The 15,546-nt window shown below is 40.2% G+C and overlaps 1 protein-coding gene across 1 annotated transcript in view; it reads right to left on the bottom strand.

The window, feature by feature from the left end:
• Positions 1-15,546, bottom strand: part of TNKS (tankyrase) — a 92,914-nt gene that overhangs the window by 12,544 nt on the left and 64,824 nt on the right. The window contains exons 12-16 of the mRNA XM_066613574.1: positions 8,049-8,220; positions 5,328-5,407; positions 4,870-5,015; positions 2,876-3,041; positions 67-286 (exon numbers count right to left, since the gene is read on the bottom strand). Of these exons, the coding sequence (XP_066469671.1) occupies positions 67-286; positions 2,876-3,041; positions 4,870-5,015; positions 5,328-5,407; positions 8,049-8,220 (784 nt within the window). The remainder of the gene's footprint in view (positions 1-66; positions 287-2,875; positions 3,042-4,869; positions 5,016-5,327; positions 5,408-8,048; positions 8,221-15,546) is intronic.

Genomic DNA, 15,546 nt, shown 5'->3' with positions numbered 1-15,546 from the left:
ACTATTTCCAAGGCTCTGAATAAGTTACATAATCATGTGATAAAGGAACTGTGACAACTTGCTTACCAGCAAGATGCAGTGGGGTAGAATTTCTCCCCTGGGTGTCTCGACAATTGATGTTTTCTGGGGAACACAGCTTCTGCACTCGTGCCAGGCAGCCTTTTTTTGCAGCATCCAGCAGGGCAGCATCACCACGCAGCAGGTCCTGTATATCTGTGTCTCCCTCTTTCACCAAGTCTAGCGGCGTGTTACCATCTCTGTTCTTTTTTGTCGGGTCTGCTCCATGCTAAAACAACATTTCTACTGGTTACTAGCAAAAAATGCAGGCTCCCTGAGGTTCTCTATTTGAAGTCTTTCTTCCTTCTCACAAACCCCCAAATAGAAGTGAATGCTGTTTGTAATATTTATATTCTGCAATCAATGTATCTGGCACTTTACAGAGAAACAAACAGAAAAAAGACTGACCCTTGTCCAAGGAGCTTACAATCAAAATTAAGATGGACCAAGATGTAAGGATCTATCTTGGCCCCAAGTCATTTACTGTATATACTCATATATAAGTAAAAAATTTATACCTTAAAATTGATTGTGAAAACATGGGTTGACTTATAAATGGGTCAATACAGTAAATAAAACTTCTATGAGCAGCTGCTTGGTAAGGTGGGAGTTAGACTGGGCTGAGAAGCAGGACACAGGGGGTGGGGGGGGAAGGAGCAATTTTACTTACCAATAATTGTTCTGAAGCAGTAACAGAAAGCAAACAAACAAAAAAATTTAGCTTCTTCTCCAAACAGGAAGAGAAGTGAAGGCACTTATGGGAATTGTAATTTGTATGAGGGCTGCTGCTATGGAAGTGCAGCACTGTACAGTACTCCTCAGCCTACAACTCCCATAACACATTCATCTCCCTTCCTATTTGGAGAAGAATGTAAATTCTTTTTTTCTCTTTTTTTCTTTTTGGCTTTTTGCTGCTGCCTCCGAACAATTCCTGGTAAGTCGTTTTCAAAGAATTTCACAAACCCCTAAGTTTTACCCCCCAACTCATCCAAGGGTCATAGAAAATGCCATGATTTTTTGGCTCAAAGCCTGCCCTCCACTTATGTGTGAGATATATACTTGGGTATCTACGGTAGGTCTATAAAAGTAATAACCCGCCCTCGAAGCTGCACCTAGAAAAGAACTGACCAATGAGGTTGGTGTCTCAGGGGAGTAACCACAGTACCAGAAATATTAATCTGACCAAAATAGCAAACAAAAATTTACTTAAAAATTGTAGTTCTAATGTTTCTGCTCACTAGCAAAGTCTTTCCAAAAAAGGCAGGAAAGCGGACAAATCAGCAGCTAGACTGCTGAAGGGGAAAATAAAGTAATTCCTTCTGTCCATCGAAATCTAATACCACATTGATCACCACTAATGACAGATTCTCCAAAGGGAGAACATACTAACACAAACCAATATTACGTAAACAGAACCTAGTGTGTTTAGTATTTAGATGCCAGTGGGAATATATGCAGGCTAAATTTAGTTTGAAATCTCTTGTTCATTCAAGATTAGACACAGTCTTATATTTTTCACTACCCAATAAATTCTCCTCATCATCCACTCCACAAACCCAAGATTAGCACACTGCTTCAGCAGTAAGTCTTGTGCTGTTTTATCTTGAGGTTCAGAAGCCTGCTGAAATCTCCAATCAATAATCTTCCTCAATAAACCACTCTCTCATTCAAAGGAATGCATGAAAACCTTTAAGTCCAACCTGAGATTCAAATGAACTGCTGTCAAATTTCTCTCTTCAGTATTCCTTGTTACAAGTACAAATCTCCAGAATATCCTTCTTTGTAATATTTTGGTCTTTAAATACCTTGCGTTTTATCATAGCATAAGTCAAGGAAATCTCCTTTAAATATAATACTTAGAGAGATTCCTGTTGCTTGAAAATGCCCTCCCTTCCTCTATTTAATCCATTCAGTTTTTACTTTTCACCTTTTACAAATAAGTGGTCCATTAATATTAACACGAACTGGCCCTACAAAATGACTTGTCCTTGATGAGAATGTGCATTCCCACTTACACCAAATGTAGTTCTAAACACCACAGGGATTTGATTAGCACTGTATGTAGTGTGGTCAGATGTATACCTGCATTTGCTTCACAATGATACATTCCCACTGCTAGATCAAGGTTAATATCTTAATTAAATCTACTGTTACATGATTAACTTCCAAAAACAAAGAAAGCAGGAGGAAAAAGAAAAAGTGGTCAAATAATTTTGCTTGTTCATTCTTTAAAGTTATTACTGCTCCTCCTCAATTAGACCAAGTAGTACAAGCTGATTCTATTATGTTCCTCCCAAGGCATTTCCTTTTTAAGGAACAAATTGACTTGTGGCTGCGGATGCTCTCTAGAACAGAAATGTTGATGCCATGGCAACTGGTGAGAAGCCACATGAAAAAAGATCAGTATCAGCCACAAGTCATCTTACAGGTGCTGTGATTTTTCCAAGGAACAGAAAGCCTTCCCTTGCTTTCTGCTCTCTTCAATAACATATGCTCTTTTCCATTTCCATATGTTCCTTCCTCACATCTCTGATTTACTTAAGCAAATTTCTTCTGTTTCAGCTAATAGCCAACATATTAGAAACTAACACAGTAAACAGAGTTCAGGTGAATTTTACAAATATCTATTGCACACTGCTTGCAAACTATTATTTTTCATTTGCAAAGTGAATCTGGAGAGATGCTATTACTCTGAAGAGGAAGAATACAGGGCCAAGAGTTTGAGTCATCTTAAAATATGGCTCCATGTGCAGGCTGAACTAGACAAAAGCTATTCGAGAGAAAATTTGAACCTCTGAAGAAATTATAAATTACATACTTTTAAAAGAAGTTTGCAGATCTCGTATTTTCCCTTTGCAGCTGCTTCATGCAGTGGTGTAAACTTCCACAGATCTGCGACATTGACAGAAGCCCCATGTCTCACCAATAACTCTGCCACTTCATAGTGTCCATATGAGCAGGCATTATGGAGGGGTACTAAGCCACTAATCAAACAGAGCAATGTGTCAATTACATCCATCAGGATCAAAAATATATATTTCAGGGCCCTAAGGCATACAATACAGCCAATGTTGCTAATGCAACCAAATCTAGATCTGGTCAATGCTTAGATGGATGACTACATGGGAACCCTATGAGTTCCATGATGGAAGAAAGGTGGAATAAAATTTAATAGTTTTATTTCAGTAAATATTTGTAGTTATTCTTAAAGAGCATTATTCTTAAAGAGCATTCTTAAAGCATTATTCTCTCTCAAGATAATTAACCATCTTTCTAATGATTGACAGAACTACAACAGTTAAAAACTATTTTTAAACTACATTAAAATAGCACCACATTCTAAAAGGTGCTCTGAAGCAGAAACAAAATGAGAAAAAGACATAATCTCTAATAGGAACTCTATGAATACTGCCAGGGCAATGACCATGACACACAGCTGCTTTATTTTTCTGATCCAGTGTAGAATAATCATCAGTGCTGTCCAACAAACTTGTTCTTGGTGATGAAAGGGTTAAACTAAAATTGAGCTCACCCAGATGTATTTACTGGGCACAGTGTGACATGAATGACTTCCCACACAATACCTGAGTAAACTACATGAAAGTAACAATCCTGAGAAGATCAGGTTCTCATTTTCATGTATTTTTTTAAAAAATGGTGAGTTACGGCCAAATATTATGAAGAATGAGAGTCTGGCTCATTATCTTTCTTTTAAAAAATTCAGCATGCAGGATTGGGGTGTGCATGTGAAATGCTGCACAACCATGGTGGAAGCATCTGCACTTAGTCTCCACCATGGTTTCCTTCCTTAGTGTATCTCTCCCAACAAGTTATTCACAGTTTAAGAAAAAAGAAAATTCTCCCTCGTATACATCCTCCTCTCTGTAAACAAAGGGTGTCAAAAGTAAGGCCACAAGCCAGATACAGCCCACAGAAGCTTCTTATCTGGTCCATGAGATAAATGAGCTACCCCCCAACAGGAAAATTGGGCTCTCCCATATCTTGAAAATATGATCAAGATTTACATATTTTCTCTTCTATTATTAGCAGCTAATGAGTTCCCATGTGAGAACAAACTGCTTATTTCTGGTCATCATCTGCTTAATGATGTAATGTCCTGCTTAATGATATCATGTCTGGCCTTCAGTAGCTACCATGAATGCTATTTGGCCTATAGTATGAAAAAGCTTGATATCCTTGCTGTAAACACAGTGTCACAAGGGATGGGGGGCATGAATTGGAAAAGGAGACTGCTTTAGTAGCCATGGAGGATAATATTTACTTGCAGACAACAATATGAGATAACAGTATAATCTTGTGGGATCCTATCAGTAACTTTTGTTGCAGTTGCCTTTGTTCTTGAGCTGCTTACAAAATTTGGCAGAAATTAGCACCAACAACAGAATCTCCCTCCCCCTTTAATTGGTTCCATCTTTGAAAACAACTATTGGGGATTGCTTCCTAACAGCTATGAAGCTGTACAGAGGAGTACTGCAGGAATCAAGTTTGTATTCCTTGCCCTTCAACGATCATCAACATGCTGATAACAACTATCTCCCCTCGCCCCCATGCATAGCACTCTTGGTCCAAACACATCATCTGGAAGTAGTTGTTAACTGGACAGGGGCTAACAGGTTAACATTTTATCCAGAATATGCTTATGTTGACTAGAAGAACTGCAGCATATAAAAAGGACCTTTGTGAACTGTTACATAGCTGGAGAATGAGATACAGTAACCGGAGGACATGAAGCAAAATGGCTGGAAAAGTAGGAAGCCACTTTATCTACTACTCAATCAATCAATTCCATACCCTTTGTCCTTTGCGTGCACATCTGCTCCATGGTGAAGCAAGTACTCCACGACTGATACTCGATTATAACCAGCAGCGAAGTGCAGTGGGGTTGAATGACGCCCCTCCAAATCTCTGCAGTTCACATTCTGGGGGCTGCAAAGTTGCTGTGAAGAAAAGTAAACTATTCACAAGTGAATTTAAGACAGAGGCTCTCTCGTTTTCAAGAAGAAAAAATGCATCAATAGCAGAAACACTTTCCACAGAACTGAATGCTTCAGTAGCAAATACAGTGAGTCCCAAGCTGCTTACAATGCTATCACTGCGCTTAGTCCCGTCCCCCCCCCCCGATTCCAAAGCTGTTAAATGGACCTGCCCACCACTCAGCTACCATCTTGTTGTATCACAGAATGTACTCGAAGTGGACAATGGAGCAACTGCTCACAGAAAAACCAGGGTGATTATTAGCACTAACTCACCTTCACAGTTTCCAAATCTCCAGCTTTAGAGGCTTCCAACAGTCTGTAATCCACATCAGATGTGTGTACAGGGGTACTCTCTGCACGACAGACAAGAAAATGTATAAGAATACTGGAAGCAGTTTGCAAGTTAATTGGAAAAAATGGTTTTCTCTCATAAGACAGGAGTGTGTGTGCCTCTACTGGTGGTATAGCACAGTGACTGACAGCTACAAACCAGGAAATTCTAAATTAGAATTGCACCTTTGCCATGAGATGATCATTTTTTAAATTCTTTTTTAAACAAGAGTTAAATGAAAACCTCCATATTGCTAAGGTAATGAAAGCAAAAAGTTGTAGATAAATCTCAGCCACACTGCTAGAACAATAGTAAGTTAAGTTGTAAATGCAGAACAAAGTTTATAGTAAATACCCATTCAGGATACGGTAGACAGAAAGCAGTAAGTTTCTACATAAAGGAAAGAATGCCTGCTTCTTCTGCTTGTGGGCTTATGAGAGGCAGCTAGAAGGCCACTGTGAGAAGCACTAAGGTGGACTAGATGGGCCTTTGGCCCAAATCAGCAGGGCTTTTCTTATGATATAATTTTTCTGATTGATGTATAAATCTATTAGTTTCAGAGTCATGTAGTTTTAAAGATCTAGGTCTCCACTGTTACAAGATGCGGTGGAACTATGACTATACACACAAGTTGTCTTATGTATTCTGTTTTATATTGTAATGGGAATTATTTTTATTTATATAAAAGATTTCTATCCCGCTTTTCCTATGCTGGAGCAAATGCTAAAGGTGGCTTACAATTCAAGGCTAAAAATATACAATATATAAAACAAATAAAAACATAAGAGCAACAACATATTGGAGGAGGGCAACTATGTATAGCCAAAGCACTGCTTTGTTAGAGGCTAAAGTTAGACACAGGAGACAGGCAACGACACATCACCCAAACACAAGATGGAACAAAAACGTTTTGAGCCCTTGCCAAAAGAATTTATTAATTATACAGGCCTACATACATTTTGCTTTCTTAAAAGCTAGACCTATTCTGGGGTATATTTGGGGTGCTAAATCCAAAAATGGCATCAGTTTGATGCCAAATGTCCGACTGGCTCTCATTCTGGGGGTAGAGCATAGCCACCTTATATACTGATTCAAGAAGCTTCCTCTTGAGGAAGTGAGGAGATGCTTGAATCAGCACATAAGGTAGCTATGCCATATCCCCAAAATTAGAGCAAATGAGACTAAACTGATGCCATTTTTTGATTCAGCACCCCAAATATACCCCAGAATAGGTTTCATTTTTAAGACAGCTTGTCCTTTGAAATGGACCACGGCAGGCTACTCACGAGTAAAGACGCAGTGTGGTTCAGTTTCACTTTCCATAGGGCTCAATGCATTTTGCTCATTTGCTATCAGCTTGTCAGCTGCAGCTTCGCAACCCTCTAACAATCAGGTTCAAGAAACCTGATTGTTACAATCAGGTTCAACCCACAGTTCAAGAAACCCTGTTCTACTGTATTTTGTGTTAACTGGGTCTACTTACAGAACAGTTCACTGTTTTTATGTAGCAGGTTGGAGAGTGGACACTAGCAGTAGGAACCAGATGCATACTACAGATTTTATGTTTATCTTCTGCTTGTGAGTGAAATATCAGGGAGATGAAGACATTAGTGACAAAGAAATTGAAACTACCCATCAGATGGCTATTTTCCACTCTAGCCTTTTAACTTCTGTCACAATGTGCCTCAATAATGAAACTAAAGGAATTAGTCAATTCACCAAATATACTAATTAAATTTGGATTAGAAATCTAAAAACCTGTGAGAAAACATGTAGAAAAATATTTGTTCTGAAGTGCCTTAAAGTGAACACTAACACTTGTACATATTCAGAAGACAAAGGAATACCATTTTAAAACTTTTAATGTCAACATTAAATAATGTTGTCAAATAATAAATAATAAATAAATAATAATAAATAATAAATAATGTTGTCAAATAATAAATGTCAACATTTATAGACATTTATAGACTTGGAAATTCATAAGGCACAATTCTGAGTTCCATGGCTACAATCACTTCAGCTCAAGGAACGTTTTTATCTCATATTGCAAGGCTTCCAGGCTGGATATTGAGGGCAGAAATTGCTTGATTCTGTATTCTCTTGCTTGCTGGTTCTAGGATAATATGAATTTTATATTTGGTAAGGTCACACAACATATACTTCTAGTATCTCCGCAGCTTTTGAGTGACAAATCAGGTCTCAAATATTCAATCAACTGGCTCAAACCCATTCAACAGGCTTCCACTTGCCTATGGCAAATGCTGTAGGTACAAGATACAAGTTCAACATGAACCCTCTTGGAGGGCGACGAACATGTGAACCATCAAAACTACCGACAGAATTACACTTTGTAAAGTGTTCATTGTAAAACGATTGAGCCATTACAACTCATTCTGTGTTTGTTTTCATGGTTGGAAAGGCCTCCTATTTGGGGTAATTTTTGAAACTCACTCTGCAAACACTGCTTGTTTTTATGTTCTTCTAAGCAAATACTTGGCAAGGTTAGCGTTCTTATTTGGCAATTTGTTCAGCTGTGTTCAGTTTGCTTATTTTGAGGCCAATATAAAAATATGTGAATATTCATGGCAGCCCTAAAACATTCTATAAAATCTTATCGGGAAGTCATGATTGCACCTCATATCATTTAACAGACTACTCACCGTTCAGTATCTGCTGAACTGCTTCATTGCCCATCTGTGCTGCTGTGAAACCTTGTAAGGAAATGATGGAGGGATCAGAACCATAATTCAGAAGGAGGCGACAAGTTTGCAGGTGACCGGCCATAGCAGCCCTGTGCAAAGCCGTTTGTCCAAGTGTGTCTAAGGCATTCATCTGCGAGGAATATATATTAGTGTGTACATTTAGTAATAAGGATCATTTACAAATGCTTTATCATTGCACATCTACCTTGTCTTGTAACCTCTGTTTGGAAGGAGCAACTTCAAGTGAGGCTCTACAGCACACTAATTTCATTGCCCCTCCTGCTATGCGGAAACATTAACACTACAAGACAATATAGGATCAATTACATTCGTTTACTTATTACTTCTGAAAGCATATTTATTTCTTGTGAAGTAGGCAATTAACTGAAATGGTGACCAAGGTAAAACTGGAGCTATCAGAAATTTTTCACTGGATAGTTAAATACATGCCTTCTGTCGGTTAATCACACTAAACAGTTACTCCCTAACAAATGAAAAGAGATATTTAAACAAAAATCTACTAGGAAAAATGACTGGCAGGTCAGATGTCAATTTACTGAAGTCTACTGGAAGAAAACTGTTATTTGTGTCTACAAGGATGACAGAGCGCAAGACCATCAAGCACATTTTCTAAACATCTGAAGAGGTTAAAAATGAGGAGCCTCAATCATTTTCAGAGCAGATGTCGAAGAAAGAAACTTGCAAGTCAATACTGCTTCCCTAGATTTAACCTATTATCCTATATTCTTTTCTGGGAGAATGCCCCACTGAACACAATGGAACTTCTGAGGAGACATACAGTTGAGAGATCACACAGTGACATACAGTTGAGGGATCCGAAGGATCACACAATTATTGCCTCATTTCATTCAACAATAATACAATATTAAAGCAACAGCAGAATATAATAGTAGACCATAAACAGCTGGACATGATGCTGTGAAAAGACCTTCCTAAAAGCTCTTTTATGAAAGACCTATGTATATGAATGCAGTAAAAGTTAACTTGAACACTAGAAGTATTTCCAAGTTTCTGAAGTAAGGCATTAATAGGAAAAGAGAATAAGGTGTTCAATAAAGTCTTACATTTCCACAAATTAAACTAGTTCATATTCAATTATGGGTCCACTGCAAAATCTTACCCATGATACACATTAAGCAGTTAAATAGAGAGGCAGTAAATATTCATGGTTCTCCTGCTCAGCCATGAAAATTATATTGACAACTGCAAGTTCAGTCCTCCAAATAAAGCAACAGACTTCCAAAACGTTATTGTGAATCTATAGAGAAATAATCCTGAAGGGGTGGCAGTGTTTTGTACAAGAGACAGCACTCCCTGTACTACAGCAAGGTGGTCCACATTTCAATATGAAACAATATGGAATGGAATGTTCACTGCTTAACAGACTGCTCACTTCCGAACAATGTACAGGCTTTAATGCTATGATGCTCACCTAAACTATACCAGTCCAAATACATGAAGTCGTCAGTCACATGGCTCATCACTATGTTCCTATCTACATTATGTAGATGCAGCTCTGAATTGCTCTACTGACCATGAAGAGTTCTCTCAGCTTACTAAACAGATCTATTAGCTCTGCCAGAACAACAGCCATGTTTTCTGGAGTCAACGTCTGCGCTTTCGATTAAACCTACTAAAAAGCTATAAAGCATATTTTAAAATCCGGCCACCCTACTAAATGAATATTTTCTGTTACAATGAATCCTTCATCAATTTCTCAACATTACTGCCCCTCTGTCAGTAAAAAACTGAGACAAATAAAAATGGACGCGTGCCTTTTTTCCACGGAGCACTTCTTCACTTCAGTACTCTTTACTGGTATTGTGCAGTAATGCACACACAACACCTCTAATTGTGGCCTTGTGTTCTGCAATTCAGTGACTGAGGATCATTTTACTGGGACCTCTTATTAGTGGCTTTGTGTCTGTATGCAAAACCCACATCTTCTAGAGAAGAATACAGAAAGGCAGAATATTTACCAGTGCTTTCCCCATTTATTCTCACCCCAGGTACACAATCAAGAATTGTAGGTGGAGGCTTCTTTACTGTACTAGATTCCTGTAAAATAGTAATCTGAATGCTGCACTTGATTGGCAGGCACCAAGAAGCTAGGCAGCAGGCCCAGACCACAATACTAATACTGCAGCTTTCCAGTCAAAAGCCAAGTATGAACTTGTGAAAGCATCTAAATCAGGGGTGTCAAACATAAGGCCTGGGGGGCCGGATGCGGACCACAGAAGCTTTATATCTGGCCCTCAGACTCTCAGTGGCTGAGCAGTGCTGAGATGTTACTGCTGTAAGGGCAGTCCGCATGACAATTGGCTCTCCTATATAACTTTCTGACTAATGACACAGCTTCCAGTCCAGGTGGGTCAGGACCCACCAGAAATGCTCAGGACCCCACAAGACCCACCAGGTGGGCCGAACACACCTGAAATGCTCGGAACCTGCTCGAGATCCTCCAGGTGGGTCAGAACCCACCACAAATGCGCAGAACCCGCCTGAGACAATCCAGGTGGGTCAGGAATCACCAGGAATGCTCAGGGCCTGCCCAAGACCCACCAGGTGGGGCAGGATCCACCAGAAATGCTTAGGGTCCGCCCAAGTCCCAACAGGTGGATCGGGACACTCCAGAAATGCTCAGGACCCACCTAAGACCCACCAGGTGGATTGGGACCCACCAGAAATTCTCAGGATCTGCCCAAAACCCACCAGGGGGATCAGGACTCTCCAGAAATGTTCAGGACCCAGCAAAGACCCACCAGGTTTGTCAAAACTGGGCAATCAGTTGGTTTCTGTCAAGGCTTAACTTGGCTTTTGACTGCAGTGCCAAAGTGCTGAGCCCTAGGGAAGAATTAAAAGACATTCTCATCCAGGCTGTCAAACATAAGGCTCAGGGGCCAGATGCGGCCTGCAGAAGGTTTTTATCCAGCCCTCAGGCTCACAGCGGCTGAGCAGTGCTGAGATGTTACTGCTGTAAGGGCAGCCCACATGAAAACTGGATCTTTCATATCTTGAATATGACATCACTTACAATACTCAGCAGGTTTCATGAATGCTGTTCAGCCTTTGGTATGAAAGGAGTTTTGACACCCCTGATCTAAATAGTAGCAAAAATACAAGAACTGGCACATCATATTCTTGTTCCGATCCACACGAAAGCAGAATAGAAAAGGAACAAGAGACAGAAATTAAGCTCCCAGTGTACAGACTGTACTTGCTCCCAGTGTGGAAGGGATTGTCACTCCCGAATTGGCCTTTTCAGCCACACTAGACGCTGTTCCAGAACCACCTTTCAGAGCACAATACCATAGTCTTTCGAGACTGAAGGTTGCCAACTATAACTGTATTTGGAGGAAAGCAACGTTCCATCCAAACAGCCAGGCTTCCTTACGACTGCACCAGTGCTTTAAGCTAACTAAGTTCAAATACAAGGTTTTCAAGTCATTTCCTAGAAATTGTGTTCCAAGGTCACACTCAAAGAGAGAGAATTAGGAAGGTCTCAAATTATGATACCTCCCACTGCTACAACTTTCAATGATACAACAAAGCTTTTTCACAAAACTATTTTGTGCTGTCCTTATCTAGTGGATCAAAGTGTTTAGAAGAAGCATGGGGTATGCCTTTAAGGAGATCAAGCGCAACTGATGTTCCAGCTGCTGACCTCTTGGAAGGTTTGGGCTCCTCTCCTTCCTGACTGGTGCTACTCTTCCTTTATTGCTCCTGTCATCAAGACACTTAATACAGGGATGCTCCATGGGGGGCAGAGAAGGGGCTCGGCAGCTCCCCTCCATGCAGACGCTCAATGCTTCAAAGTGGGGACTGAGCTAATTGTGAGTGAATGAGAGATATGATTCTTCTCCTGCATGCCTTCCTGCAATACAGTTAAAACGTACAGTCTGACCCTGTGCTCAAATGCACCCCTTTACTGCCTGCACAGGGAGGGGGGATTGCCTGCCCCGCCCTTGATAAGCTAAAGCACTAAAGGCAGTATGATCCAAAACACTTTTAAAGAAATCAGCTGCAGTGGCTTTATCCTAGTGTCTTTGGTGTAACACTCAGTGCCCCCTTGTAGGAATATGGAGTTCCTCCCCATGGGAAGACTTGTACTGTAAGTTCAGTTATCAGGTCTTAAGAAATACTCAGAGAACCAAGCTTTTCAAAACCCAAGCAGTCAGCAGCCTGTGTTTTTATCAGAAGGCAAAGTTTCCGTTTCTAGAGCTGGGGTGTCTTATCAGAAGACAATTTAGAATAGTAATTTTAATTAACAGCCTGAATGAACAATTATGTAACAATTTTGCTATTTGAGTAAAGGCAAAGGCTCTTTTCCAAAATCTGTCCCCACAGAAAAATAATAGATCAGGATAACAGCTGGCTCACAAGTCTATGACACTGCACACTACATTCACATTCTGTATATGTATTTTATGACCCTATTAAACCTGCTTGGAAGGAAGTCAGGAGCGGAGATCTGGAAAACAGCGCATATAACAGGCTTCAAAATGAAAATGAAGCTGTCTTATATCAACAATACTTATTAAATGATGTGTAAAGTTACATCTCTCATAAGATATATTAAAGTGGTGGTATTTTACTGCTTTTATGTGTTGGGGTAAAAACCATAAACCAGCTGGGTGATGCTGCACTGTATTCTCTCTCTTTCTAAAAAACTTAAAAACACAGAAACTCCTCAACCTCATGATCTCCCAGACCTACTTGCAGTCTGGATACCACCTGGTCATACAACAGCATTTAAGAAACATCAACAGGTTGCATCTAAATAGTATACACTGGGGCAATCAATTCAAGGATGCAAGTTGTTTCCTCAAACCAGTCACTCAAAGTGCAGTCAGTGTCTCCTCCTATCAATTTGCATACGGAGTTGGAGTTAATTTCAGATTTGAAAGAGGTAATTTCAGACTGAACACATTTATTCCACAAAAGTGTGGTATCAAGAGTTATCTTTTCAGAAAAGAGATTCTGAAGAAACTCAGCCACAAAAATCAGGAAGTATGATTCACTTTTCAGCAATTCATTGCCTCACTCTGCTAAGAGATGGTTCCCATGCCTAGTATAAAACTAAATAAAAATGTAAGTACTCTTTAAAGATATTCTTCAATTTTGTCTTTCATAGCAGAAAACCTAGATTTTCAAATTAAGTGATACAGCTGTGAAGACCATAACCTAATAAGTCTATACTCAACATAGTAGTAGAAACATTTACTTTCATTACTCTGATCTAAATTAAAGAGAGGATTCAACTGTCTCCTACAGTTTAGTATTTCTGAAGGTTTTCTCCCTACAGGAGTATATAAAAAAAATGTATTCATGCACTGATTAATTTGCACCTATTTCCTTCAAACAGAATATTACATGGAAATGACAGACACAACTAATGAAACCGTTTCAGCACTGAGAACTTACCCTTATCAGCTGTGTAAAAATATTTTAGGTTTTAACATGCTAAATTACTACATGTGTCCAAGAAACTCTGAATATCGTGAGCAATTTTGCCATTTTGACTGTATTGTCCTCAAGCTGATTAGAACAACCAACTAGGGAACAAACTAGAGGTTTTATGGCACAACTGCCACTAGACCACATTGTGCAAAACACTGGAAATCTAGCTACAGCATTGCACGCTGATTTCATGATAGTTCAGTACTGTACAGAGGTAGTAACAGATTGGTGTAGTAAAACCAGGACAGTGCTGCTTTTCCTTTCCCATAACACTCAACATCGCCATGACAGCATCTCTGATTTAATGTCTAATATCAAATAAGCACCAAAAGAGACTACAAAAAAGGCTAGCATAAAATTATACAAAGTCATTTTATTCCAGCAAACGTTTCAAAGCAGATTTCTGTCAAGACCATATTTTGTCAAGACAGAGTACAGTAAGGGCCTCCCCCTATCTGTCTCTCCGGAGAGCCACAGGTGAGGTGGGGGACGGCAAGGTTTTATCGCCCATTTCCAATATCAAAGTAAATGGAATTGTGCAAGATGAGACAAGCTGCTGAACCTCCATTCCCTGTCTTCTATGCACATAAACCAAGTGGCATAGCTAGGTAATTTGACAGCCAGGGGCCATAAATTTTTTTCACTCCATATGACATAATTAATGAATTAATGAATGTCATATGGGGTTAATATTCATTCACATTTTTATACCACCCTTCCTCTAAGCAGCTCAGGATTTGAAATGAATAATAATAAAGGCCAGAAAATAAATGCAGTGGATATTTCCCCACAAGCAATGGATGAAATTCTGCATCAAATGGTATATGACATGATGGTATTATTCCTAAAAGCAATGATTTCCAGAATTTTGGTCACTAGGGTGTCTGCCCAGAATGTCTAATTGACCTGTTTTGAGTTAAGGCAGTGGTTCTTTTAACACTCGGACCCACTATTTAGAATGACAATCTGTCTGGGACCCACCAGAAGTGATGCCATGGCTGGAAGTCACATCATCCGCACTGTGATTCTGGATAAACGCTCTCTGCAAGTACCTGGAGCCTCTTTAGTGCAACTCGGGCAAACAACTTTCTTACAACGCTAAGGAGAGAGATGCCACGGTAGTTGTTGCAGTCACCCGTCACCTTTGTTCTGGTCCAACAAGAAGCTGACAGAACATACCACGATCCAGGTCTACAGAGCTTGCGTCCTGAGTACACTTCTGTACTGCAGCAAGTCATGGACTCTCCGCTCACAACAGGAGAGGAAACTGAACGCTTTCCACATGCACTGCCTCCGGCGCATTCTCGGCATCACCTGGGAGGACAAAGTTCCAAACAACACAGTCCTGGAACGTGCTGGAATCCCTAGCATGTATGCACTGCTGAAACAGAGACGCCTGCGTTGGCTCGGTCATGTCGTGAGAATGGATGATGGCCGGATCCCAAAGGATCTCCTCTATGGAGAACTCGTGCAAGGAAAGCGCCCTACAGGTAGACCACAGCTGCGATACAAGGACATCTGCAAGAGGGATCTGAAGGCCTTAGGGATGGACCTCAACAAGTGGGAAACTCTGGCCTCTGAGCGGTCCGCTTGGAGGAAGGCTGTGTAGCATGGCCTTTCCCAGCTTGAAGAGACACTTTGCCAGCAGTCAGAGGCAAAGAGGCAAAGAAGGAAGACCCATAGCCAGGGAGACAGACCAGGGATAGACTGCACTTGCTCCCAGTGTGGAAGGGATTGTCACTCCCGGATTGGCCTTTTCAGCCACACTAGACGCTGTGCCAGAACCACCTTTCAGAGCGCGATACCATAGTCTTTCGAGACTGAAGTTTGCCAATACTAATATATAATAAATAATAAATAATTATTTTATTATAATTAAAGAAAAGCAAATAATTAAATGAGGGGAAGCCAGCCCTGTTCCACCAAGTGAATTTTCTCTGCAGCCTGCCTGCAAGAACATGCCCCCTACAAAAAT

This window comes from Tiliqua scincoides, chromosome 2, assembly GCF_035046505.1.
Source record: "Tiliqua scincoides isolate rTilSci1 chromosome 2, rTilSci1.hap2, whole genome shotgun sequence".
Classification (NCBI taxonomy): domain Eukaryota; kingdom Metazoa; phylum Chordata; class Lepidosauria; order Squamata; family Scincidae; genus Tiliqua; species Tiliqua scincoides.
The sequence above is the reverse complement of the archived record's forward strand: the minus strand, read 5'-3'. Positions and strand labels throughout refer to the sequence as shown.